Here is a 26,613-nt window from a genome sequence, read left to right on the forward strand (position 1 = left end):
GGGGCTTGGCGCCCTGTTGTACGACAATAAACTGGCATCTGTTTCCTTTTACTCTTAGATGACCTTCTTCTTACTTCTGAATATGCATACTGGAAGGTTGTATACAATCTCTCCTTCAGATAATGATATGAATAAACATGCTTTGTGTCGGAGTAAACCTTATCTGACTGAGGCCTTAAGAAGCCTTCACCTCTGCAAGAAAGTTATGTCTTTCTGGTGGAATGTTTGATTACAGGCTTATAAAGGAGCAGTATGGGGGAAAGATTTTCAGAGAGGGTTTGGGCAGAAGCTGTGTCACTGTGGTGTCTCGTCGGACAAACATGGCTAATTCCGATTTAAGGGTAATTACTTCTTAGCTTAATAAACATACAAATCACGACACACCGTTTATTTTCAGGTTCATTTGATTCAGATTGTTGAGCTGAGCTGTTTGCTGTGGAAAGGCGAGAAACACTCATCCGTGTCCAGAGTTCCTAAAATAGGCTCTAATAGTGCCGAGGCGTTATTCATGTGTGAGAGAGAGTTTCTTAATCCCTCTCAAGTTTAAACTTTTGCCACTTTCTATGGGTTTATTGCTTTAGTGCCAGAAATAGACATATGACATAGACTTGGCAAGCAGAGGAAAATTGAGGCACGTCTGCTCTGACACTGCCACACGTCTGGGCTGTAACTTTTAAGCAACATAACATAAAGTGAGATATAAACTAACATGCAAGTTCATTTCTGGAGTCTGGAACCTCGGCCATATTATAAAATAAACTATCAGAAGATAAGCTGAGATAATATTTCCGATCCATTCAGTCATTTAGCAAATTTCACCTATAACAACACGGACAAACTACACGGATAAGTTGCACATTTGTCTCATAGAGGGTATAAAGGAATTAAACTATACAGCCATGCCAGCAGCTATTTGATCCTTTTCCTACATGCTACTATGCTGACAGTGCTAACATGCTGATATCGAAGATATGAACCAGAACATTTCCTGGAGTTCCTTAAGGATCCCCAAAGTTATCAGGATTCATTTCGGGAACAAAGTAGTTGATTGACCAACAGACAGATTAAGGCCATCTGTAATGAAATGCCGTAAGAATCCATACAAATCTTTATACGTTTTTAGCTCATACTTTTCCTGTACATCCTAAGTGCGTTTGGGAACTGTCTGATCCTGGGTTAATCATTCCTATAAGGCAGTACTGTTCCTTTATATTTACAGTAATGAAGGATTTATTCCAGGCAGAAGCCGATCAAAAACACATACTCATTAACCAAATCTCTATCATCCCTAATACGCCCCCTCCTATCTCACCACACCAGATAGACACATTAAGGGCTTGATCACAGAAACAGCTGTGTGAAGCTGAAGGGTCCGGATGGGAACATGGGAGACAGCTGCTGAGAGATCTTTAAAACGTAATTCCCCAGAAAACAGGTCAGCAGAGGGTTTCAGTGACGACATTAACCTCCCTCACCACCAAACAAACTATCTGTCCTCCCACACAAAGGGCAAGCATTCAAATGGGGGGAAAAGCCAAAGAAAAGTGATTTCCTGTCAAAAAAGTGGTGCACATATTTATCTGAGCTTCAATCCGGAGAAAATGTTTTCCTCAGTTGTAAGCTGCGCAACATTTGTCTCCTGTATCAAATTATTATTTGGCAATAAAACAAGATGAAGAAATCAGCAGAAGCACATCTGGAACTCAAAATCAAAAGAAACCACAGTGGAAACATTTTCCTTTTATTTGATACCAGTTTGACTTTTATATGGATATGGTTGTTTTCACTTATTCATCCTTCACAGTTTAATCCAGATGGCACATCCAATCTGTTACTTTTATTTGTTAACATGCTCAGATTCTTTAAATCAGATGACATGAATGAGCACAGGAGGTGACAGTGGGGGTGGCGCAAACAGCAATACCATCAAGACGTTTTTTTATATGTATAAAATTCAGACTGTCAAGGCAAAAAAAAAGCACATTTACATCCGTTGTTTAAAATAACAAAGCTTGGCAAAACATCAACTATTTAAATATGTAAGAAAGATGAGCCCTCCTGACTGATATCAAAAAGTGAGTCAAACCGTCTTTACAAATTATTAATCTAATAGTATAGAGTAACTTGGAAATACTGCATCAATGTCTTACGTTTAAAGAAAGAAAGTCAATCAAATAATTTGAAAAATGCTATAATTGTATTGCATTATAAATCCTACATAATTGGCTTTCAAAATAAAAAAAATGCAGTAATTTAATCGGATTAAAACAAATGCAAAAGATGTGTTTGCATCAACTGTTTGACCCACTTTAGATTGATTTGTGTCAGCATGAGCCCAGGTGAAGATATGATATAAAAACTTTGAACAATAACGATCTCCACATCGTGTTAAACCCACGACAAATATTAGAAGACTTCACCATCATGACATGAAGGAAGGCTACGGAACGGATCGATGTGCACGAACACAGTGGCCCTTCTCATAGTGATAATCACGTCAGAGATCAGCTGGTAATATGGCTGCGACTGGAATCAAACATGTGACCTTTCCAGGAACAGACTCGAACAAATTGGTCTCCCTGCGGTCACACATACCGCAGATTCAGAAGTGTGTACAATACAATGGACAATACTGCCATTTCTATCTGCCGTTCAACTTTAGTTTCACAGACTCCATGACAGCTTTAAAGAAACACTTTGAAACAAATATGAAGCAACAGCAAGCAGCCAGTTAAATATCGTTATCACTGTAACTTTGTTTTAAACGTAATCCCTACAATCCGAAGGATCGATCATGGCTCCCAATGTGGCTATGAGCTTGGCGGTTATTAAACCGCCAAGCTCATAGCCACATTGGGAGATTTATTGCAAAAAACCACAACTGTGAAATTGTAAATCTAATCTGTGTTGATATTTTCTTGTGTATTTTTTTAAGTTGTGATCTTGTTTTAATGTAAATTCTAAGTAAAACTAGCAGTTTCCCACTGTTTCCAATTTTCAATAAGCTAAGCTAACTGGCTGCTAGCTCCATGTTTGACATACAGAAGTGGTGTAAATCTTCTCAGCAAAAAAGCGTAACAGTACCTTCCCAATGCAACAATAAGTGATAAAACACAACCATAAAACTGTCAAGAACATAGTGGCGTGTTCAGCCTCTTGATAAGGAACCTTCAGTTGGAATGTAAATAAATGATATTCTGCCCTCATTGCGATGGTGAGATTGCTCTTATAAGTTCCTCCATGCAAAATCAACAAAATAAAGCGTTTCAAACATAGACCTTCAAGTCACAGATTCAACTCCCTTTTGATAAGAAAACTCAGAGGATGGAATAAAGGCCCGAATCAGACAGTAATGGGAATAGATACAAAAACATGTGTACAAAAAGCACGTACACATTTAAAAATCCTCATGCTCGATATACAATTCACACTCTGTCCAGTGTCACTCATTCACAATACTGGGCAGGAGAGAGAAAACAGAAAGGTGCAAATAAGAAACATAGCTAAAAGTGTTGATCAAGTTTTGAACCACATGCTGCGTTTGGACCCGAATGTTTTAAAAAAAAACTTGGTCCAGCAGTTTGTAGTTCTTCTAAGTTATTCAATATCAACGATTGATCCGCAGGGCCAAAATAAAACAATAAAACATTTAAGAGCATGGTCAGCTTTGGAGATATCCCTTGTTTAGATGATCCTTTATGCCTTAATATGTCTCAAAAGGCACTGGACCTTTTACAGCTTAACAGAGGAGTCACAGCATCAATCACTAAACTATTAACATGTTCCGTACCTTGAGTCTTAAGGAGTATTTTCAAGGATAGTGGGACACTCCATGCACTGTCCATGCAGAGTGATCCTGTGTTGAAGTATCGACAATATGGCACCGTCACATTTATCACTCTTAAAGACATTTCATATCACATTTTCCATCTGCAAGGCCTGCAAGTACAAAAAACAACAACGATTGTGTTCGTAGTGTTAGCTTCTACATCAGCGAGTTGTTTTTCCCTTGTGCACAAACAAATACAAATCACAACTATAAAAGATGCACAGGACAGAGGCTCAGTTCTCCCTGCACCCGGACGCAACAATTATAATAACTGCACGAACAAGTCAGCCACTTACTGTAAATGCCACTTTGTGAGATTGAGTCTTTTTCTGTCACTTCCTCTCTTTATATCAGTGTCTCTCCATTTGAGAGAACAAGGACAGTGTCAGAGTGGGCATCAAAGAGAGCTCTGTTCCCTTGGCAAGTATAGTACAGATTCCAAGATGACTCAGATTTTCTTCAAACCAAGGAGCCTTCTTGAGAGTGAATTGTACCATAAAGTCAGTGAGGATGTCCGCTTCCAGGTGAGGTACCTATGTGTGAGGTTAGTTTGCAAAACATGTCTTATTACTACATCTGTCGATTCTCTCTTCTGTCCTGGCCACGGAGGAACCGGAAAAATAGCACAATTCACATTAATCCCAACAATCACAATTTTGTCAAAAACAATAAATGGTTTACTCAATGTCCCTTTCCAGTGAAGTGTTCAAATGCAACTTGGCTAAACATTCTGGGATGTATATTACTTAAGACTCCATTTCTAATGGCTCCTGAACTGACGCTCTATTTGGCACCAGAAAATGCCAATGAAGCGCTTGGTTGAAGTAAAGCAGGGAGAGAAAGATCCTTTCATGCACATACCAGCCAGCTTCCACTCTTCTCTCCCCCCTGCCAGTCCTTGTTTCCCTCCTCCATTACATTTCAGTCCTATTCAAGCTACTAGGTACCCGGATTCCATTATCTCTCCCTTGTTCGCATTTCGCCTGCCTTTCAGTGCCTTTTATTATCCCCCCTGGTCCTCAGCTCCTTCTGTCTCTGTTTGAAAAGACCCAGAGGGGGGGTTTGGTCCAGCTGCCCCATATGTCATTCAGATACATTAGTCAGCACAAAAAAAAAAACTAAAACATCCCCCACCCATCTAACCCCACACCTTACCAGCTGAGGCTTTCCACAACATACCATAAACACACACCATTTCCGAATTGAGAGGAGATATGGCATGTTTGTGTGAATGTGTGCCCCGATGCTGCTGGTTTGGGTGGAGGACTTTGTTATGATAATTAGGGATTAGCTCTGGTGGGGGGCAGCAGGAGTGTGTGTGGAAAGAGTGCAGAGGTTCCTCTGAGGAAATATGCGCACTAACTTCCTACCGCTTTACAATCCTCCTCTGCTTCCTGTAGCCCACTGAACTGACCGCTATCGCTCCATCAGGAGGCTCTAACTCCCTCATTCCTGAGGGGGGCAGCATCCCACTCTCATGCGCAACGTGCCGCTTTTGTGCAGCTGCCAGAGCTGGACAAACTCCTCGGGCATGGCGTGGAACCACTTATAGGGCAGGATGTTGTCGTAGTAGTGGTGGCTGACCGGCTGCTCGTCCAGGCCCACGGAGAAGGGCCAGAACCCGTAGGCCGTCACCTCCTCGCACAGCCCCAGGGCCAGCGAGACCAGGAACAGCCCCGTGGAGAGCCGTTTGGCATGCACCCCGCGCCCTTTCCAGAATTTACCCACCGAGCGCAGGAATTCTGGGTTTGCAAAGAGCATGGTGAGGTTGGAGGAGGTGTCGGCCAGGGCGTAGTAGGCCCGCAACGAGGGGTCAGTGCCGGGCTTCATGGAGAATGCTGGCATGTAGATGTAGCTGGAGCCGTACACCTTCATACTGTCCACGAACGCTTTCCTGGACCACAGGAGGTTCTGAAACCTGAGATAGAGTGATACAGAGGAAGAGTTAGACTTTTTTTGAAATTATTTTTGTATTCAGCTTTTCACAATCATAGACAATACACTATTCTCTGTAAGCCTTCTGTAGTTTACAGTGAAATCACAAATCAAACATACATATTTATCTCCATGTGGAAAACACTCATCTCAGAGGTAATGAGACGGGAACAAATAAAACAATGTCTGGATGGGAAGTCTAAACCGGTGGAATCTCTCGGTGTTAAATATTGTTTGGAGCTATCTAAATGAACACTGGACAATATCTTTGGAAGAATGCTGGATTTGAAATGGTCAGTTTATAATTGTTTCCCTATGTATTATACAGTCATTGTAACATGTCATGCTTGGTTGTCTACGTGTTGTCCTTTGCCTCATTTAACTTTGCATTTTTACTGGACCAGTCTTGTATTAATAACCTGATTGTTTGTTGTTTTATGTACCTTTATTGAAAAAAATCAATAAAATAACAAATTGAAAACATACATATTTGTGGATAATAGAGGCAGGCTCTTCAATCATGCTATAACATACAGAATGAACATAAACACAAACAAGGTTATGGGGGTATACCTGCAGCCTATTATTCTATTTCATAGAAAAAAATACAAATATAAGACATAAGAATCCCTAATAGACAAATGATGGTCGTATTGGTGTAACATATATTATCAATTTTTCCCATCTCGTCAAAAAGATTCCCTGTTGCAGTCTCAAAGCAAGGGTTATCCTTTCCATCTTGAAAATATCATAAACAATGTCAGTCCACTCATCCAAAGTAGCTTCTCCTGGTTTTAACCTCATTCTGGTGATGGCCTTCTTGCTAGAGGAAGCAGGGGGGTCATTTCAGTTCAGGGGCCACATACAGCCACATCTGATCTGAAGTGGGCGAACAGTAAAATCGTAGCATAATAACCAATACCAACTCCAAATTGTTCCCTTAGTTTTAGTGCAAAAAAGTACATTCTGAAAAGGACATCAAAGTTGTCGAAGTTGCAGTTAAGTTATCTGTCATTTTGACACTAAACGTTAAGTCACCCATGACCTGGTTTACTCATCTGCTGCTCCCTCTCTGTCTACAGAGGAAATGAACTTCCTGTTTTCCGCACTGCAGCACAATGGGTGGCGGGCTCGTACCCACTATATTCAGCGCTACATGAGTTTCAGTTTTAAAGTTCAGGGTTAACTCATATGCCTCAGTCAATATAGTTTATTTGACTCTTTAAACCCTAATCATGTTTGTATTTCATAATGCCTTTCTTCATTCTCACATTTGGTGCACTTTGAGCGCTCGCTTTGACTAATGCATATTTGAATGTCATGCCTTCCTGATTTGTAGATTAGCGCCACATAAAGTTTGAATTACAGTAAACCATAACCAATAGCTCACAATATACGCATCATCACCCTCAGCCATGCCTGCTCAAACCATGCATGCACTTTGTTCTGATAAGTGATGAATGTTTTCCTGAGAGGACAATGTTTTTATGATCACCTCTTCTCTACAATGCTGGGGTTGGCAGTGACCATGTGCGTCTTGGTTCCCACATCCTCCACATAATCCTTTGAAAGCGGCGGCAGGTTGCACCTGAGTGAACAAAACACAGCCAGTTTATTATTCATTTTATTTTTGTAAACACTCCACGTACAAAATGCACTGACAGAATAAACAATTACAGGATTCCTCGAGGTCATTTCCGTGATTATCTGATCTGATTACGCTATCAAACAGACAGGTTCCATTGTAGTGTGTGTGTGTGTGTGTGTGTGTGTGTGTGTGTGTGTGTGTGTGTGTGTGTGTGTTTACAGCAGGTCAAAGATACTTTAAGAGGTTAAAGGGGGGTAATGGGAGCTATTATAATTCAACTAAAAGCGAGAACAGCTAAAGAGACATTAGATGTGGACTAGAGCTGTAAGTATTTGGCAATCTGTAGATTTTTTTCTTGATTAATCTTATAAATAAAATCTATTATAGAAATATAAAATAGTAGAAAAACAGTGCAATATGTCAAGCAGCGTATCCCACAACCCCCAAAATGTCTCGTTTTTCCAAAAATCTAATATATTCAGTTTAAGGTCATTGGGAAATGATGACTTCAGACTGAAATAATGTCTTTCTTAAAAAGATTTGATTCTAAACTCTAAAGTGGAATGACATTGCTTAGAAGTGGTTAAACAACAACGCCTGCAGAATGGTTTCAATCTTAATTAACTGGAGTGACAATGTCCCATATTTAACACCAAATATAACGTTCCCTTATGTTCTCTCTTTCACCAAGAAACAGCTGCAGCAACAATGTGAATATAAATCCACAAGGACTAACTAAAGTTCATTTTGTGTTTGCAAGATGTGTTTAGTTCTATTTCGTCCCTACTGACCGCCAGAGGCGGTGCTTTAGCACTGGGGATGTGTCCATCGCGCGCATGCGCAGCTCGAGTACCAATACCAATAAAGTCACCTGTGACCCACGTGACACCGGCTATATCAGCCGGTGTCGTCAGTGGATCTGTTGCCTTTCATCTTCTCGCTGTGCGAGAGTACCTTGGCTACATTTTTTGTAGCCTACAGCGTTCGTTCGGTTGGAATATTTGTTAAGGATTCTCTGCAAACAGCTGGCTGCGTGCAGCTTCGCGACTCATCCAGTCGGGGGCGCGGGTTTACCCGTCCTCCAGGAGCTGTGGCTGGCTGCGCAGAGACTTCGTTCGGACAGGTTGGTGTCGGCTTGGTTGGTGATGGCAGTGTTTTCGCTCCCTCTCCCAACCTAGTTGTCCCGTTACTGTCTGTTTTGCTTTTTGGGCTTCAACTTTTATGGTGACGGAGGTGTTTCCGCTCCCTCTCCCAGGAGTTGCCCTTGCTGTGCTTTTGTACTTATTCTGCGAACTTCATTAGCATTGAGCTAGTTAGCAGTAGCGCTGCAGCCACTCGGCTGACGCCGTGTTAAGCACCGGAGTTTCCCGTGCTGTTTTTTCTTTAAAAGCCAGTTTCCGGTCTTAGCTTGTGTAAAGCTTCTTGATTTGGGGTGTAGCTACATCCCCTTTGTTTGTTCGGCGAGTAGCAGCACCGCTCTACTCTTCCCGTTCAGCAGGTAGGCATTCGTCTTTAATTTAGCCAGTGAAGGCAGTGTTCTCGCCCCCGCTCCTGGTAGACGCTAAACTGCCTTGTTTATTCCTTTAAGCAGGTAGCTGGTGAAGGCTGTGCTCTCGCACCCGCTCCCGGTTACGCTGAATCTGGCATTCGTGTTTAATTTAACCAGTGAAGGCAGTGTTCTCGCCCCCGCTCCTGGTAGACGCTAAACTGCCTTGTTTATTCCTTTAAGCAGGTAGCTGGTGAAGGCTGTGCTCTCGCACCCGCTCCCGGTTACGCTGCATCTGGCACTCGTGTTTAATTTAACCAGTGAAGGCAGTGTTCTCGCCCCCGCTCCTGGTAGACGCTAAACGGCCTCGTTTATTCCGTTGAGCAGGTAGCTGGTGAAGGCTGTGTTCCCGTACCCGCTCCCGGTTACGCTGCATCGGGCATTTGTCTTAAATTAACCAGTGAAGGCAGTGTTCTCGCCCCCGCTCCTGGTAGACGCTAAACTGCCTCGTTTATTCCGTTGAGCAGGTAGCTGGTGAAGGCTGTGTTCCCGCACCCGCTCCCGGTTATGCTGCATCTGGCATTTGTCTTAAATTAACCAGTGAAGGCAGTGTTCTCGCCCCCACTCCTGGTAAACGCTAAATTGCCCGGTTCCCGTTAAGCAGGTAGCTGGTGAAGGCTGTGTTCCCGCACCCGCTCCCGGTTACGCTGCATCTGGCACTCGCCTCTAGCTCAACCAGTGAAGGCAGTGTTCTCGCCCCCGCTCCTGGTAAACTGCCTTATTTATTAACCCAGCTAGGTGAAGTCAGTGCTCTCGCTCCCGCTCCCTCTGCCGGTAACGTGGGTATACTTACATCCCTCTTTTGGCGAGTAGCGGCGCGGCTCTACTCTTTCTGTGAAGCAGGTAGCTGGTGAAGGCTGTGTTCCCGCACCCGCTCCCGGCTACGCTGCGTCTGGCTACCTACAGAATGGCTCATGCATGTAGCGCCTGTATGGCTTCTCTTGAGCCCGAGGACGGCCATGACCGCTGCCCCTCTTGCCTCGGCCTCGAGCATCTAAGGGAAACTCTCACGGTAGGGGCCTGCATGAACTGTAGCTGCATGCCCCGGGCACTCAGAATGGCTAGACTCACGGAGGTGGAACAGCTGGCGGCAGCCAACGGACACCTCTCTTGGTCACATCCTCCTCCAGATCAGTTCGGCCGTCCCCGGCGACCTGAGGGAGCGATGGCCATGGGTGCACCCCCCAATAGGAGGACTAGAAACAGGCTGTCCTCTAAAGTGGATCAGCTGGCTACCGACATGGACACAATGAAGTCGCTCCTCTTGGCCCTTCAGCCAGGGCCCGGTATAGGTGCTGCTAGTGTGCCGCCTGCCCCTCCTTCGGTTGCCGCCCCTCCTTCGGTTGCCGCACCTCTGTATGAGGATGCCTTGTCGCTAGCGGCTTCGGCTAACCTCTTCAATGAAGAGACGGAGGACGAGGTCCCGCTCGAGGAGGCTTCCCTCTCCTCTGCTCAGGGGTCTCGGCAGGGCGTGGATGACGACTCCATGGCGGCCATTATTCGTACGGCCCTGGCGCACCTGCAGATTCCGGTTCCGCAGGCCGACTTAGTTCAGGCTAGTGCCTTCTTCAGGCGTAGCCCAGCCCCTGTCCCCCTCACCGTTCCTCCTTCAGAGGAGTACCTGAGGGAGCTCCAGGCATGCTGGAGGAACACCAGGGCCCTCGGCCACGCTGGCTCCGATGCCCGGACCTTGGCTGCCATGCAGGACCCGGCGAGGGTGGGGCTGGGTGGCATGCCACCCATTGAGCCTGCCATCGCCTCCCTGATTCTGGCTCCTGACAAGGCTCTAAGGCCTGTGGTCAGGTGCCCTCAGCCTCAGTGCAGGGTCACAGATGGGCTGCTCTGTAGGGCCTACGACGCATCAGCACGCATGGGTCATATCGGGAACTCCCTCTCCCATCTAATGCTGGCCGTCTCCGCCTCGCTGCAGCAGGCTCCGGCCGAGCCTTCTTTGCTGGGCCTCAGTGATGCATCACTGCAGGCCTTTGCCCTAATGACGAGGGAATTGGGACGAGTTATGTCCTTTCTGGTACAGACTCGTCGCCAGGTTTGGCTGGCTCAGTCACCACTGACGGAGACATGTAGGAGAGTCCTCCGTAGCGTACCAGTCGTGCCAGGGGAGCTGTTTGGGTCAGCTGCCCTGGAGGCGCTGGAGCGCGCTGCCCAAGCTAGGCAGACCAGGCAGCAGCTCTCGGGTCTTCGCAGACCCGTGGCCACTCCCAGCAGGCCCAGGGGCCGCTCTAGCAGCCGCACTCAGCCACCGGCTTACAGGGGTGGTCTGCAGAGGTCCCAGCGGCCCACTCAACCGGCCGATGGCTTTCGTGCCCCAGGTCGCCTGGCTTCCAGGCGGCCTCGTGCTTCAGAGCCTTACCGGCGCCCCCCAGGGGGCCCCAGGGGCCGGGGGGCTAGGCCCTGAAGTCTCGAGGCCGGTTGTCGGCTGTTTTTCCCAGCAGCAGCTCAGCTACTGGGCTGCCTGTACTTCCGACCCTTGGGTGATTTCCACCCTAACCCAGGGCTACGAATTGCAGTTCCGACGCCGGCCCCTAGCCTTCGGCCGGGTCAGTATGACAGTTGTCAACGACCCGGCGAAGGCCTTAGCTCTGGCCCAAGAGTTGTCCGTCCTCTTGGCCAAGGGCGCAATCGAGCCAGTGGACCCCCTGCTTCAGGGCGGGGGGTTCTACTCGGCGTACTTTCTTGTGAGCAAGAAAGTTGGCGGATTCCGTCCAGTTCTGCACCTCAGAGGAGTCAACAGATTCTTGAGGGTACTACCCTTCCATATGCTAACCACAGCAGACACCCTTCGTGTTGTCACACAGGGGGAGTGGTTCACAACCGTGGACTTGAAGGACGCCTACTTCCACGTGCCAATTGCATCCCATCACCGGAAGTTCTTGAGGTTCGCCTTTCAGGGCCGACATTATCAGTTCCGGGTGCTTCCCTTTGGTCTCTCCCTCTCTCCAAGGGTGTTCACCAGGGTTGTAGCGGCAGCGCTCGCTCCCCTGCAGGCACAGGGCATGAAGGTCCTGCCATATCTGGACGACTGGCTAGTTTGCGCGCCGTCCCGGGCCCAAGTGGCCCAGGATACGGCGCACCTCTCATCCCATGTAGCCCGGTTGGGCCTAACAGTGAACGCCGGGAAGAGTTGCCTGGACCCTTCCCAACAGGTCACTTACCTGGGGATGGTCCTAGACTCGGTCGCCATGAGGGCCTACTTGACACCTCGTCGTGTGGACGACATTTCCCACCATCTTCGCATCTTCAGACTGGGCAAGAGGGTGCCTTACATCCAGTTCCTCCGGCTCTTAGGCAGACTGACAGCTGCCTCAGCCGTTGTGCCCTTGGGCATGCTATCACTGCGCCCCATGCAGATGTGGCTGAACAACTTTCGCTTGGACGCCAAACGGCACAGGCACAAGAGAGTCAGGGTGTCTCAGCGGTGCCTCCACTCTCTGTCCCGCTGGAGGGACAGGGCCTATCTTCTGATGGGTGTGCCTATGGGCGCCATCCCATCCCGCCGGGAGACGGTCACTGTGGATGCATGTCTCTCGGGGTGGGGTGCGGTGTGGCAGGGCAGGACTGTGCAGGGGCAGTGGTCTGCCCAGGAAGGTGCACACCACATCAATGTGCTGGAGCTGCGGGCTGTGTTGCTCGCACTCATGCACTTTTTACCCCAACTGGCGGGCAGGCATGTGCTCATTCGTTCGGACAACATGTCCGCCGTTGCCCAAATCAACCACCAGGGGGGCACCAGGTCCACACAGCTGCTCCGTGTTTCACAGAGCCTCTTGCCTTGGGCGCTCCCCCGCCTCGCCAGTCTGCAGGCAGTCTTTCTGCCAGGAGACCTGAATCAGGTCGCAGATTTCCTCTCACGGCGCAAGCCTCCACCGGGGGAGTGGAGGCTTCACCCAGAGGTGGTGGAGACAATTTGGAGCCTTTTCGGCAGGGCCGAGGTGGACCTCTTTGCCTCAGAAGAGTCGAGGCACTGCCCCCTCTGGTTCTCCTGGACGGAGGTGACCAGCCCGTTGGGTCAGGATGCCCTGGCGCACGACTGGCCGGACACTCTCCTGTATGCCTTCCCGCCGCTGCCTCTGATACTGCAGACGCTTCAGAGGGTCCTTACTCAGGGGCACAGGCTCCTTCTGGTCGCCCCCCGCTGGCCGGGGAGAGTCTGGTTCCCACTGCTGCGCAGTCTCTGCTGCAGCCCACCTTGGCGTCTCCCCGACAAGAAGGACCTTCTGTCACAGCTCAAGGGTCAGATCTGGCGTCCCGACTCTCACCGCCTTCAGCTCTGGGTTTGGCCTCTGCAGGGCCCAACCCACTGTTGAGCGGTGTCACGGCATCAGTCAGGGAAACTATCCTGAATGCCAGAGCTCCATCCACTCGGGCACAATATGAGTGCAAATGGAAGCTCTTCTCCCACTGGTGTGTGAGTAAGGCTGAGAATCCGGGGCATTGCTCCGTGGCCACCATTTTGGAGTTCCTGCAGTCCCTTCTGGAGAGTGGACGTTCTCACTCCACTTTGAAGGTGTATATGGCTGCGATCTCTGCCCGACATGTCGGAGTCGATGGCGCCACAGTGGGGCGCCACAGGTTGGTGTCCCTCTTTCTAAGAGGGGCTCTACGGCAGCGTCCCCCTAGCACCCCAAGGGCCCCGGCTTGGGACCTGCCCCTAGTGCTGAATGCCCTATCATCTCCTCCCTTCGAGCCCCTGGCCCAGGTCGGGCTTAAGTGGCTGTCCCTGAAGGCAGCATTTCTGCTTGCCGTAACCTCAGGGAAGCGAGTCGGAGAGCTTCATGCCCTCTCCGTAAGCAGTAAATGCCTGAGGTGGAACTCCGATGACTCGGGCGTTACCCTCTGGCCGAATGTGGCGTTCCTGCCCAAGGTGCTTCCACTAGCCCACTCCAATCGGCCTATCCAGCTGGCACGCTTTAACATTCCACAGGAGAGCGGCACACCTGAGTTGCTGTGCCCTGTGCGTGCCCTGAGGGCGTATATTGATGCTACAGCCGGTATACGGCAGTCAGAGCAGCTCTTCGTTTGCCATGGCGGCACTAAGAAGGGTCGTGCTCTCTCTAAGCAACGGCTGTCCCACTGGGTGGTTGATACCATCACACATGCCTATGGGGCCAGTGGCCGCCCCCTGCCATCAGGGGTGAGATGCCACTCTACAAGAAGCATCTCAACATCGTGGGCTGCCCTAAGAGGGGTGCCCCTGGAGACCATCTGTGCCGCGGCATCATGGGCGTCTTCTGGCACATTCTCCAGGTTCTACCGAGTCAATGTCGCCACTCCTCACCCTCTGGGTGTGGTCCTGTTGCCAAGCTCCGCTGCTTCCAGCTAGGTGAGTAAGTGCTTGGATTCTTCATGACATGGTTGGTATAGGTCATCCAGTGCTAAAGCACCGCCTCTGGCGGTCAGTAGGGACGAAATAGAACGATAGTTACGGCTGTAACTACGGTTCTATGAGTCCCGGATGACCGCCAGAGTATCCTGTCACTCAGAATTCTTGTGTGCTCGCGAGAAGATTCTGGGAACAGATCCACTGACGACACCGGCTGATATAGCCGGTGTCACGTGGGTCACAGGTGACTTTGTTGGTATTGGTACTCGAGCTGCGCATGCGCGCGATGGACACATCCCCAGTGCTAAAGCACCGCCTCTGGCGGTCATCCGGGACTCATAGAACCGTAGTTACAGCCGTAACTATCGTTTTTGAGTATTTGAAAATAATGAAATAATGACCGCCTGCTGATTATCACATCAGAGCTGTTTATATCAGCAGATGGAGGACATGAAGGACAGCTGGAGAGGATACTTTTGAGAATGATGAACATATCCATTGTGTCCTTGCCATAGTGTTTCCTCTATCTGGGTTTATCTGCCCTGCTTTGCTTGAGTTTAGATTATCTCAGTAACAGTTGTGCTATCTTTTCCTTAAGCCCCGAATAGACTGTTGTGTTCATAGATGGATTTGTACTTACATTACTTTGGGTATATTGTAAATATTTATCTGTTATCTCAACAAAGCAATTTTTTACGGGAAATTGCAGGACATACATTCTACTGTCTATTTTAGGACAAACCCACTCGTACTTTGTAACACAGAGACACGTACTCAGAGAAGGGGTTTGTTACATTACAGTATGAGTGGGCTTTTTGGGCTGGTTGCAATCACGACCAATCACATCACTTCCTCTGATGTACTGACAGTTTGGTTATGGAACAAAGAGTGACAGTTTTGAGGAAACCTTTTCTTAAATTTCACGCAACAGTGAATTTGTTTTGAATACCACATTTTTGTCTTGGAATTTAACAAGCACTGTCAGTTTGACCAGTGAATATCAAAAGGTCTCATTGAGCAGTTGTACACAGGTGTTATTTGGAATCAGTGACCGACATACTAGGTGCAGTCAAAGCTGCCCGTTTGAATATTACTGCATATATTTTGCATCTTGTGCATGGAGACATTTCTATGCAACTATATTGTGAATCAACAGGTTTAACCACCCTTTAAATTCATTGATTGATATAAAAACCCATTGTTATATTAATCTTGGACCTAGTCATAGTAACTAGGTATGTTATTAAATGACAGTTTTCAGAGCCAAGAGGCTAATTGTCTCTTTGCTAATTATTCACTTAAAGTGAGCTGACAAAGAGGATGTTTAGATTATAATAGAGTTAGAGGGAAAACATTGAGGTTTGTGTGTTAGTTAATGTAAAGAAATGTATGTGCGTTCATGTGCAGACGTGTGTATATATAGTTTGTTAATTGGATAATTCATATCCTGCAAGACTCCTAAAGACGTGAGATAATGACCTTTCGACATCTGGAACATGTCCAAGTTTAGGAGAACTGACAATGTGTGTGCGTTAAACATGTTTAGGGAACATGTTTGTGTGTCATTTAGAAAACATATATCTGCCCTGTGTTTCTTGTATTTGCTGGGAGCATTGCTGAATGAGCAGGTCATGTTTTCCCATTTGGTGTTGCGCAACTAAATAATAATGATTAATTTCAACTATGTCTGTGTTTTATTTATTCCTCTCTGTCTCATTCTTTCCTGTTGTGAGTGCTGGATTGCCACACCACCATTATCAGATGACCCCTGTAGTGCTAGTGTTTAGAGACACCCTGTTCAAAATGCAATATCTGATCTGTCGATTTCAATCTTTTTACAGGATCACCCATGAAGATGTGTATCATGCTCTTAAAGGGTCTTCTGTTTGAGCTGGAATCCGCACGACGTCATGCACTTTTTCCTCACGCTCAAGGTCTACATTTCAAAACATTAGCTCTCTCTTTAATCCGTTCTGCTTCAACAGTCTGGATCAGTTGTCACGTCCTCAGAAGGAATACCAGCTCCATCAGAGGGGATTTCTTCCTTAATCAAAACCCATATAAAATCTCTTTGGTCACTAGTTTTTCAAAGAAAAACATATTTATCTCATATTAAAAATATGTCCCAATCCAGCAACCAGCATCTCGTTTTCAATGAGTGCTCTCCGGATCTGTTCTGCTTTATGCCTCTCTGCTGCCTCTCCTCTTCCTCCCTCGTCTCAGTGTGTCCCTATTTCTGCTTACTCACGTCTAACCTCCTTTTCCTCCTCCCTTTGCTGTGTCCTATTTTGCTTTCCAGGCCTTTCTCTCTCGGTTACAGTCGGCACCAGCTTTCATTATCACCATGGGCTGAGGGCTCATGGGCACGGCACACTCACATTTGAGCAGTGAAGCAGTCATATCGTTTGACCAGTGAGGACTAATCTTTTTAGATTAGCTTTTTATTAGCAACCCCCCACTTTAAATGTTCTTTTAGTATTTATTCTTTACCTACCTTTATATTATGTTATAGGTCTTAAAGGTTATTATCTTATTTTATTGATCTAACATGCTTCAATAGCAATATTTATTTTTACAATGGTCTTTTTTATTTCTTAATCGTTTAACCTTTATTATAATTATGGCATTTTTATTACTATTATTTTTTAAATTGTATTTCTGTTGTACCTACGTGTTCACTTTGTTTTATGGGGTTTTATATTTTATATTGTTGCATCGATTCAGTTGTCTTGTGTCTTATCTGTCAGAGAGAAACCATTATTTATTTTATTTGTATTATCATACATTTTACCTCCTTGTGTCTATTAACCTAATCAAATGTTATATTTTGCTGCATGTACCTGTAAAGTTCTTAACAAATAATCTGAGGGGAATTTCTTGTTGTCTATTTTTAACTTGTGATGTGTCATTTTGTAAAGCATGTGTTGTATGAAAAGTGCTATATAAATAAAGCTTTATTATTATTATATACAATGCAGACTCATGCACTACCAGCCCCTTTGAGTCCCCTGGTCTCTCACCGCAGGACGAAGTCGGCCTGGTCGATGTTTCGTCCACATTTGCTGTTCCGGAGAATGCCACCATTGCCCACCACGGCGCACTTCTTCAGGGGCAGCTGCAGGGGGTTTTCCTGCGCAGAGGGAAACATGCAGCTCTGTTAGCACACACAAAGAAACAGATATTCATTTTCACTCAACCTAGAAACCAAAATGGAGGCAGGTGCATGAGTGACCTTGGGTTCAGGAAAGAAAATGACCTTCTAATTTCCCTTAAGAGACTAAAGTGCTGAAGGACAAACAAGCCTGGATATATGAGTGAGGAAGTGGACAAGTAGAGGTCATAAAACTTCATAAATCAGGTTCTGTCATGGCTTTTGCGTCAAGAGCAAAGTCTATATTATACATAGAATTATTGAATCAAAAATCTTAAACAAACCTAGATGAATCAGCAAAATACAAGGATTAAATACCCAGCAAACACTTTTTTTCTAATGCCTGTAAACAGAAAACGTTCTGGAACTGCAAAGTGCATCAGGCCAATAACTATAACATGTTAATGTGATCTTTGAATGTAATGTACCCACATTATTTCTCAGGGAAAACAAATGTCAAAGACCAAAAAACAAAATATGATTATATAATCTCTGCTCCTACTCTTCCATTTTAATCAAATTTGTGTTCTGGTAAATGTATTTTCTTTTGTCTCTGCACAGTGTTTTTAAAAGTACCCACAAATCCCTCAGATAAACTCAAGAACCCCTTCATACCATATTTTAAACGTGAACAAAGTGGATATTTTTACAATATTTGCAATAAAAGTAATCCGTCAATGTTTTAGCTAGCTATTTGGAACTGTTGATTCATTTTAAAGATAGTTATTGTAACCGTTTTTCCATTGATTTTAGCTAACTATCTTGAGCTGTTACAAATGTGAATATATAGTGTTTTAATCAATTTGTATTTTCTGTATACAGTAGAGCTACTCCACCATCTCTCCACTCTCTACTACACCCTAGCCACTGCAGAAGTAACTCCGGGGGTGGAAATCACAGCAGTCCTATCATCATCTAAATGAAAGCCTTGGATATATTTGTATTAAAACTGTTCCTGAGAACGCTGAAATACCAAGCTCCACGAGGCATGGGCCAAAAATGTCCCTTCTCTTTGACATGGCTGTATTAAAGTCAAAGGCATGGATTAAGAGGGACGGCGGAAACAATTGTGCTCATTATTCCCCTCGGAGTGCACACACTTGAGAATACACGCACACATAAACGCACACGCACAACCCTCCGCGCCTCGGGGGCTCTTTTAGACCGTGACAGGGGGGGTGAGTCAGAGGACAATACAATCACAATTCTTGTTTTGTCTCACCGACAAGGGAAAAATATTCCAAACAAAACTGGAACCAGATACTGTTTGACTTCCCACAGAGAAGAGGATCATTCATGAGCTTGCAAATGTGTTATCATGATATAAAGGAATAATTCATCAGAAACTTTTAGGATACTGTAGAGATACGAATAGATAATCTGCTGTACAGTGGAGAGAACTCTGTGTATGGACGCTCTGTTTGAGCCGTTTGAATAACCAGTATTTAACTGTCAAAGCCTTAATTGGCACATTCCCTGGCAGATGCCCATACTGGAGCTGCTGCCAGCTTGGTGAAGTGTGGCTGGTTGTCTGTGTTCAAACCCGCAATTACAGCACTGGTAGTTGAGAGGGATGAGAATATGTGTGTGTGTGTGTGTGTGTGTGTGTGTGTGTGTGTGTGTGTCTGTGTGTCTGTGTGTGGGTGAGCTTGTGCTCTGTGCTTCCTGCCTAACTAGTAGTTACGTTCCTTCAGAGAAACACACATGCACCTGATCACTTTATAGGCTTGTACTGTACAGAAAGTGCAACAAAAAAGAATCATTGCAAGTGTTAGACTCACACAAACACAAAGTTGTACAATGTAGCAGTCACCATGACCTGAGGCAGGGTGAGAGGGCGGAGTCTGACACAGAAAGAAAACCACCAGCTACATCCTGGTGACAGTTATAGATGTAACATAAAAAGACCACAAAGTGTAAAGATTAATATCACTCAAGGAAGACAAGTGATGTCATGGATATAATGCCATGAATGGATTTTTATATTAGATTCTAAAGGGTTGGTTCATCCATATCCCAATAAATAGGGTGGCTGCAACACAAATAAGCTCAGGTATTAGAATCATTGATTCTATCACTACAAAAATATACTTTGTTAATAAGGACAATGGTTCTGGGAAGACACATTGATGCACAGTTTTTTCAATGTAAAAAATCCTATTGCTCAACTTAAAATGGAGGGGTCGAATACAGTAAGAGTTAAATATGTTCTTGTGTTAGGGACAACATTTACGAAAATGCAAATTGGTGATAAATGTGTTCCTTTTCTTCTCCTTTACATTTAATTGAACATGTAAGCTCTAATTGAGATAAAACTGTGTATTTCACTTATAAACACATACAAGCAATACAACAACTTTTGGTTTAAAACCTCCTGTGCTCACTGTGGTTCAGCCCGCCCACTCTCGCTTCATATTCTCATTTCTTTATTTATTGGCCCTCAACTCCCCCACCCCTCATGAATTAACATGCCCGGCTCTCGCTTGCAAATTAGGGTCACAAATTCATCGCATTTACCAACCAGGATATTAAACTGCATCAGAAATGGGGATCCAATCTTCTTTATTAGTGAGATGTATTGCTCCTGGATACAAAAACCACGGCAACAGTAATTATGAGCTTCTCATTCTGTCCTGTTTCCCGGCACAAACACCCTACATCCACATGCACACCCACACACAGCATGTAAAGACATGTAAAAATTAGGGCTGTGCGATTATGGCAAAAATCATAATCACGATTTTAACTGGTCAATATTGATATCACGATTATTAAATTATTCATTGAATTTGAAAACATCCATTTATTGAACTTTAACCCCTGTGCCCTCCTCAAATGTTCTTCCTTTCGACACCTTCGTGGCAAAAATGTACAAGCCCCAAAAAACTGCTATTAAATCATCATTCATCAATATTCTTTTCTACTTTTTTTTCTTCATGAATCACTTAAACAACTTCTAACATACTCAAAACTACCAAACATTCCATAATCTTCTGGATTTTAACCCTTTAAATGCCTGTTTCATTATTTGAATTATCTCATTATTTATGACAAACAAACACAAAAATGAAAAAATGTCAATATAATAATTAGTAGAGGGATGGAACTTTGGTGGTTATTAGAGTCTTGGATGTGTCAAAGATTAGCAACAAAATTGATTTGACTGCATTATTATTGTTTACGCAGTATCAGATACTACCTCTGGACACCTTTGTGGCAAAAATGTACACGCCCAAAACAACTGTTATTAAATCATCATACATCAATATCTTTTTCTACTTCTTTTTTCTTTTTTTCATGAATCACTTAAACAACTTCTAACGTACTCAAAACTACCAAACATTCAATCATTTTCAGGATTTTAACCCTTTAAAATGTGTATTTCCCCTGGATACAAAAACCACAGCAACACTTATGAGCTTCTCATTCTGTCCTGTTTCCCAGCACAAACACCCTACATCCACATGCACACCCACACACAGCATGTAAAGACATGTAAAAATGAGGGCTGTGCGATTATGGCAAAAACCATAATCACAATTATTTCTGGTCAATATTGATATCACGATTATTAAATACGATTATTCATTGACTTTGAAAACATCCATTTATTGAACTTTAAAACAAATTAAAATGATAATTTGAACAGTATGAATACCCTGAACTTTAAGTATAATTCAACTGAAAAACCAATACAAAAGTTAAATTATACATTTATATCACATTTAAATAAATAATATCAAAATAATAAATACCAATAAAAGATAAACAAATGTTTTGGAGCGCACTTCCACAACCTACTAAACATATATAAATATGATAACTAATGTCACTCACAACCTGTAATTGATAGGAACCTTGACAGACACAAAAGAAAGTGTGTTGTTCAAAAGGTCTTTACTTTGAATAAGTATAAAGTTCAAACAAAAAATCACTCCTGAGAGGCAAAACATAGCAAAGCAAACTACAAACTAAATAAACTTGACTATGATCACAAAGTACAAAAACTCTTGGCATGACACGCTGGCTCTCTTAATTATGAATATGGTGCAAAATGCGAGAGCGTGTAAAACCTGATGTGAGCACTTGCAGAAAAAAAATCTGAGCTTGTGTGGGCAAAACTTACCGTTGATTGACGCGCCATGTCAGCGGTAGCGACACGAACCGTTAGCGAACCGTTAGCCCCGCAGTCATCCGGTTCGACCTGACTGGCTGTGACTGTGACTGACCCGAGCCTCGTCATTCTGATAGCTCCGCCCCTTCGCTCCAACCCCCCTCCCTCCCCCCACATCTACAGGTGAAAATTACTTTTGCGACACATTTATCGCAAGAAGTGTAGCAAAAGTCAAGACCGCAGATTCGTCGATGTATACTGCCACAGAGCAGATTCGTCAAGTTGTAATGACTGATTTGAGAGGTTGTAATAACCAAGTTGCAGTTGTAATGGAAAATATATTTAAAAAATATGTATTTTTCTGCAAGTGAACATTTCATCACTAAGTTCATTTTTTTTCTACAAGCTACAAAACCTTTTTTCTTCTTCTGTGACTTCAAATTTGGTTCAGTTACGTGGATATTTTTTACAAGTGTAAATTTGGTTCACAGTTACGTGGATATTTTTTACAAGTGTAAATTTGGTTCAGTTACCTGGATATTTTATACAAGTGTACATTTGGATCACAGTTACGTGGATATTTTATGTAAATGTATGCACACAAGCTCAGATTTTTTTTTCTGCAAGTGCTCACATCAGGTTTTACACTCTCGCATTTTGCACCATATCTACCTTCATAAGCTGGCTCTCTTAATGGCACAAGGCACAAGATGAACTGGCACAGGACAAAGGGAGACAGGACTATTTATACATGAGGTATTCATTTTACTAAATCTGTCCACCACCGTCTTATTGGTAGTCCGGTGACAAAGTCCATCGAGATGTGGGACCATGGCCGATGAGGAACAGGAAGTGGCTGCAGCAACCCCATCTGTGCTTCCGTGGAGGTCTTGTTCCTGGCACAGACAGTGCAGACCACAACATATTCTGCCACCTGCTTCCTCATAGCCGGCCACCAGAAACGTTGCTGGATCATAAAGGTTGTGCGTTTCACTCCAGGATGACAGGTGAGCACAGACGTGTGACCCCAGTGTATTACCTGTGATCGAACGGAAACAGGGACAAACAACCTATTTCGTGGGCAACCACTAGGTGCCGGGGTCTCACCATTTGCCTGCTTCACCACTGATTCTATTGGCCATAAAACTGCTCCAACCACACGGTTAGGTGGAAGGATGCTCTCGGGCTCTTTGGCAACAGGTTCAGGATGGTACAAACGTGACAATACATCAGGTTTAACATTATGTGTGCCTGGTCTGTATGACAATACAAAATGAAACCGATTGAAAAACAATGACCATCTAGCCTGGCGTGAGTTCAGTCTTTTGGACTTCTTAATGTACTCCAGGTTCTTATGGTCAGTCCAAACTAGAAATGGTTGCTCACACCCCCTCCAACCAATGACGCCATTCCTCCAAAGCTGTTTTAACTGCTAAAAGCTCCTTGTTCCCCACATCATAGTTCCTTTCTGCAGGTGTCAACTTACGTGAAAGGAACGCACATGGGTGTAGCTTGTTGTCCTGGACAGATCTTTGGGACAGCACCGCCCCAATGCCATCGTTGGAGGCATCCACCTCCACGATGAATTGTCTCTGTGGGTCGGCCACTGTGAGGATTGGTGCAGTCGTGAACAGTTTCTTGAGCTTCTGGAATGCTTCATCCGCCTGTATATTTCACTCAAACATGACATGGGGAGAGGTTAAAGCATGTAAAGGTGCTGCAATGCCACTAAAGTTTCTTATAAACCTCCTGTAAAAGTTTGCAAAGCCCAAAAATTGTTGCACCTTCTTCCTGTTGGTGGGGGATGGCCAATTGGCCACTGCACTGATCTTCTCTGGATCCATCTGGATTTGGGTGGCCGAGATGATGTACCCCAGGAAGGAGACGGTCTTAACGTGAAACTCACACTTTTCAGCCTTGCAGTAGAGTTGATTCTCCATCAGGCTTTGCAGTATCTGGCGGACATGATGGGTGTGGGTCTCCTCATCGGGTGAGAAGATCAAGATGTCATTGAGATAAACGAATACAAACTTGTTAAGAAAATCCCTCAGCACATCGTTGACAAATGACTGAAAAACCGCCGGAGCATTGCATAATCCAAATGGCATGACAAGGTACTCGTAGTGACCACTGGGAGTGTTAAAACCGGTATTCCACTCATCCCCCTCTCGTATCCTAATGAGATGGTAAGCGTTTCTCAAGTCCAGTTTGGTGAAGAGTTTTGCATCCTGCTAAAGTTCAAAGGCTGAAGACATGAGAGGGAGTGGGTATCTATTTGTAACTGTTATTTCATTAAGGGGACTATAGTCAATGCATGGACGGAGGGAGCCATCTTTCTTATCGACAAAGAAAAACCCAGTGGCCGCTGGGGAGGAGGATGGTCTGATGTGTCCAGTCTTTAGAGAGGAGTCAATATAGGACTTCATAGCCTCCCTTTCCGGTACAGAGAGAGAGTAAAGTCTCCTTTTAGGGATCTGAGAACCAGGCAACAGGTTAATGGGACAGTCATACGGTCGGTGGGGAGGTAGAGACATGACCCTAGTCTTGTTAAATGCTTCCTTTAAGTCCTGATAACACAAGGGCACTTTAGTCAGGTCGGGATAATCTGAAATGGAGTCAGGCTTATGAGTGTGTTTGTCTTGTTCCTTTTCATGTTCTGTGGAGAACCTAGGAAGGTCTGAACAGGTCAGCCTACAGCCTGGGCCCCAGTCCTTAACCCTCCCTGATCGCCAGTCAATGATCGGATTATGTTTGATCAGCCATGGATAACCCAAAATCAAGGGGTGTAGTGCAGAGTCAAATAAATGGAATTTCATTTCTTCTATGTGTGTATTGTCAATGGTTATTTGGACAGGTTCAGATACATGGGTTATTTTAAATAATAACTTGCCATCTAAGGCACTGGCAGTAACAGGGGAAGTCAACGGAACAGTCTTGATGCATAGTCTTTTTGCCAAACTCCAGTCCATCAGACTTTCGTCTGCACCTGAATCGACTAATGCCCCCACAGTAATGTCTTGGTCAAGCACTTGAATATTTACCATGGTCAATGAACGTGGAGGGAAATCAGTTGCAGAGAATTGGCTCACCAGCGCCCTCCGTCGTGCCGATGAGCCTCTCCTTTTACTGGGCAAGAAGACACCACGTGACCCTGATGCCCACAGTAGTAGCAGCTTCCTTTTTGGACTCGGCGCCGTCTTTATTCTGGAGAGACCTTGGCTCTGCCCAGCTGCATGGGTTCCTCCGGTGCAGCAGAGGGCGCTGGTTCCTTGGGCGAGGCTGATGAAGGTGGACTGGAGCTCCATGGGTGTCGAAAGGCAGGTGAGCGCCCCATGTGGCTCGGAGGTCGTGCACTGGTTCTGGTTCTCTCCTCCTGCCTTTCATGAAGCCTGTTATCAATGTGAATTGCCATGGCAATGATGGAATCAAGATCTGTGGGTAGTTCATGGGGTGCTAACTGGTCCTTTATAGAGTCTTTTAGACCATTCATGAAGGCATCGATTAAAGCAGGGGTGTTCCATCCACTGTCTGCTGCTAGGGTACGAAAGTATATTGCATAGTCTGTCACTCTCTGTTGTCCCTGTTTGATCTGCATAATGACTCGTGAGGCTTCTCTGGAAGGTGATGAGTGATCAAACACACGGCTTAGGGTCTGGGTAAACATGTTCAGTGACTGACATATGGGCGAGTTTCTTGACCACTCGGCTGTAGCCCAAGCAGCGGCTCTACCAGACATGTGGGACAACATGAAAGCTACTCTAGCCTGGTCCGAAACAAAGGCAGCAGGGTTATGAGCAAAATGTAGTTCACACTGTACCAGGAAGGGTCGACAGTTCCCAGAGTCCCTGGAAAACCTCTCCGGAGGAGCCAGACGAAGCGTCGATCCAGGTGAGGTGGTGTGATCCGAAACAACAACAACAGACGGTGGATCTGGCATTGCTGGAGTAGGTGCAGAGGAACCGGCTTTGAGGTGGGAGAGAACTTGCTGCATCTGAAGTGCCAGGTGATTTACTTGGTTGGTTACAGCTGATTGGAATTCAACCTGACGATCAGTGAGGTCAATCATTCCTCGGTTGATGGAAGACAGCTGTTCAGCATGGATGGTTAGCTTAGCTTTCTGCGCTAACACATCGGTCTTAACCTGTTAAACCCCGAGCCTGTTTTTCAGGTTTCAGGCTCGAAAATGACATTCCCAGAACAAATGACCATATCTTCCCTTCTAAAAGGGTTACATTAATAATCTTTTTTCTCAAAGCAATGATAAACCTGTGAGTTGGATGTAGAAAAGTCAGAATAAATATAGATGTTTTTTATTTTAAAGAAAATTCAGATTGAACATGGTAAAAAACTGTAAATTATAGTGTTCGTCCAAAAAATATTTGGTACTTATAGTGAAAACTAACCTTGGATGATGGGTTAGTAGAGTAAAAGCTTTAGGAATCCAAAGTACAACATATAATAAGTACCCTGTATCAAGATTGATGCAAAACAAGTGATATTTGACCTTTTTAGACAGATTTAGCAAAAGAAAACCTCTTCTAAGGCCATTTGGGTGGATTTTCCATATCTCTGGCCCCCCTTGCTGGATTTTGACATGTGACATCTCTTTCTGACCGTCAGAGCCAATGGAATCGAGGGGAACTCCCACCCAGTCCTTATTTGGTAATGTGTGTGTGTTAGACTGCTGCATACCCAAGACCGGAAGCAGCAGCCACTCTGGTGGCTACCATTAGCAGCTAACGTTTGCTCTGCGATTTTTACATACAAATTGAATTATGGATTATAAATGAAATCATTTTTTTTTAATACAGAGATGTTAAAAACCTATGGATTAACCGATTCAGCCGCGTTTTTTCTCGTTTTAATGCCATTGAACACGTCTTTTGATCAGATTGACAGCTACGGTGAGACGATCTCCCTAGAAGCTCCGTAAAGGTACGTGTTGTGATGTCTGTGTTTGCTTCCCCTGTCGCGAGTTTGGATGACTCAGTGATGATACTATATACCTAAATAATCTGTGGAACCTCAGCTTTAATCGGATATCTTGTATGTGTAGCTACGATAAGTAATAAGGGTACTTTTATCTTGAGTTCTGTGCCAATGTCCGTT

The 26,613-nt window shown here is 44.9% G+C and overlaps 1 protein-coding gene across 3 annotated transcripts in view; it reads right to left on the reverse strand.

Annotated features, from left to right (window-relative positions):
* Nucleotides 1-1,720: 1,720 nt before the first annotated feature.
* Nucleotides 1,721-26,613, reverse strand: part of st8sia1 (ST8 alpha-N-acetyl-neuraminide alpha-2,8-sialyltransferase 1) — a 33,156-nt gene continuing 8,263 nt past the window's right edge. Inside the window, exons 3-7 of one of the 3 annotated variants that reach the window (XM_034218840.1) lie at nt 23,289-23,459; nt 22,991-23,168; nt 17,260-17,369; nt 7,260-7,352; nt 5,341-5,747 (exon numbers count right to left, since the gene is read on the reverse strand). In XM_034218840.1, coding sequence (XP_034074731.1) covers nt 5,643-5,747; nt 7,260-7,352; nt 17,260-17,369; nt 22,991-23,168; nt 23,289-23,459 — 657 coding nt within the window. In that variant the 3' untranslated portion in view covers nt 5,341-5,642. The other 2 variants (XM_034218839.1, XM_034218838.1) reach the window with 2 other exon arrangements.

Source organism: Gymnodraco acuticeps, unplaced genomic scaffold (assembly GCF_902827175.1).
Source record: "Gymnodraco acuticeps unplaced genomic scaffold, fGymAcu1.1, whole genome shotgun sequence".
Lineage (NCBI taxonomy): Eukaryota > Metazoa > Chordata > Actinopteri > Perciformes > Bathydraconidae > Gymnodraco > Gymnodraco acuticeps.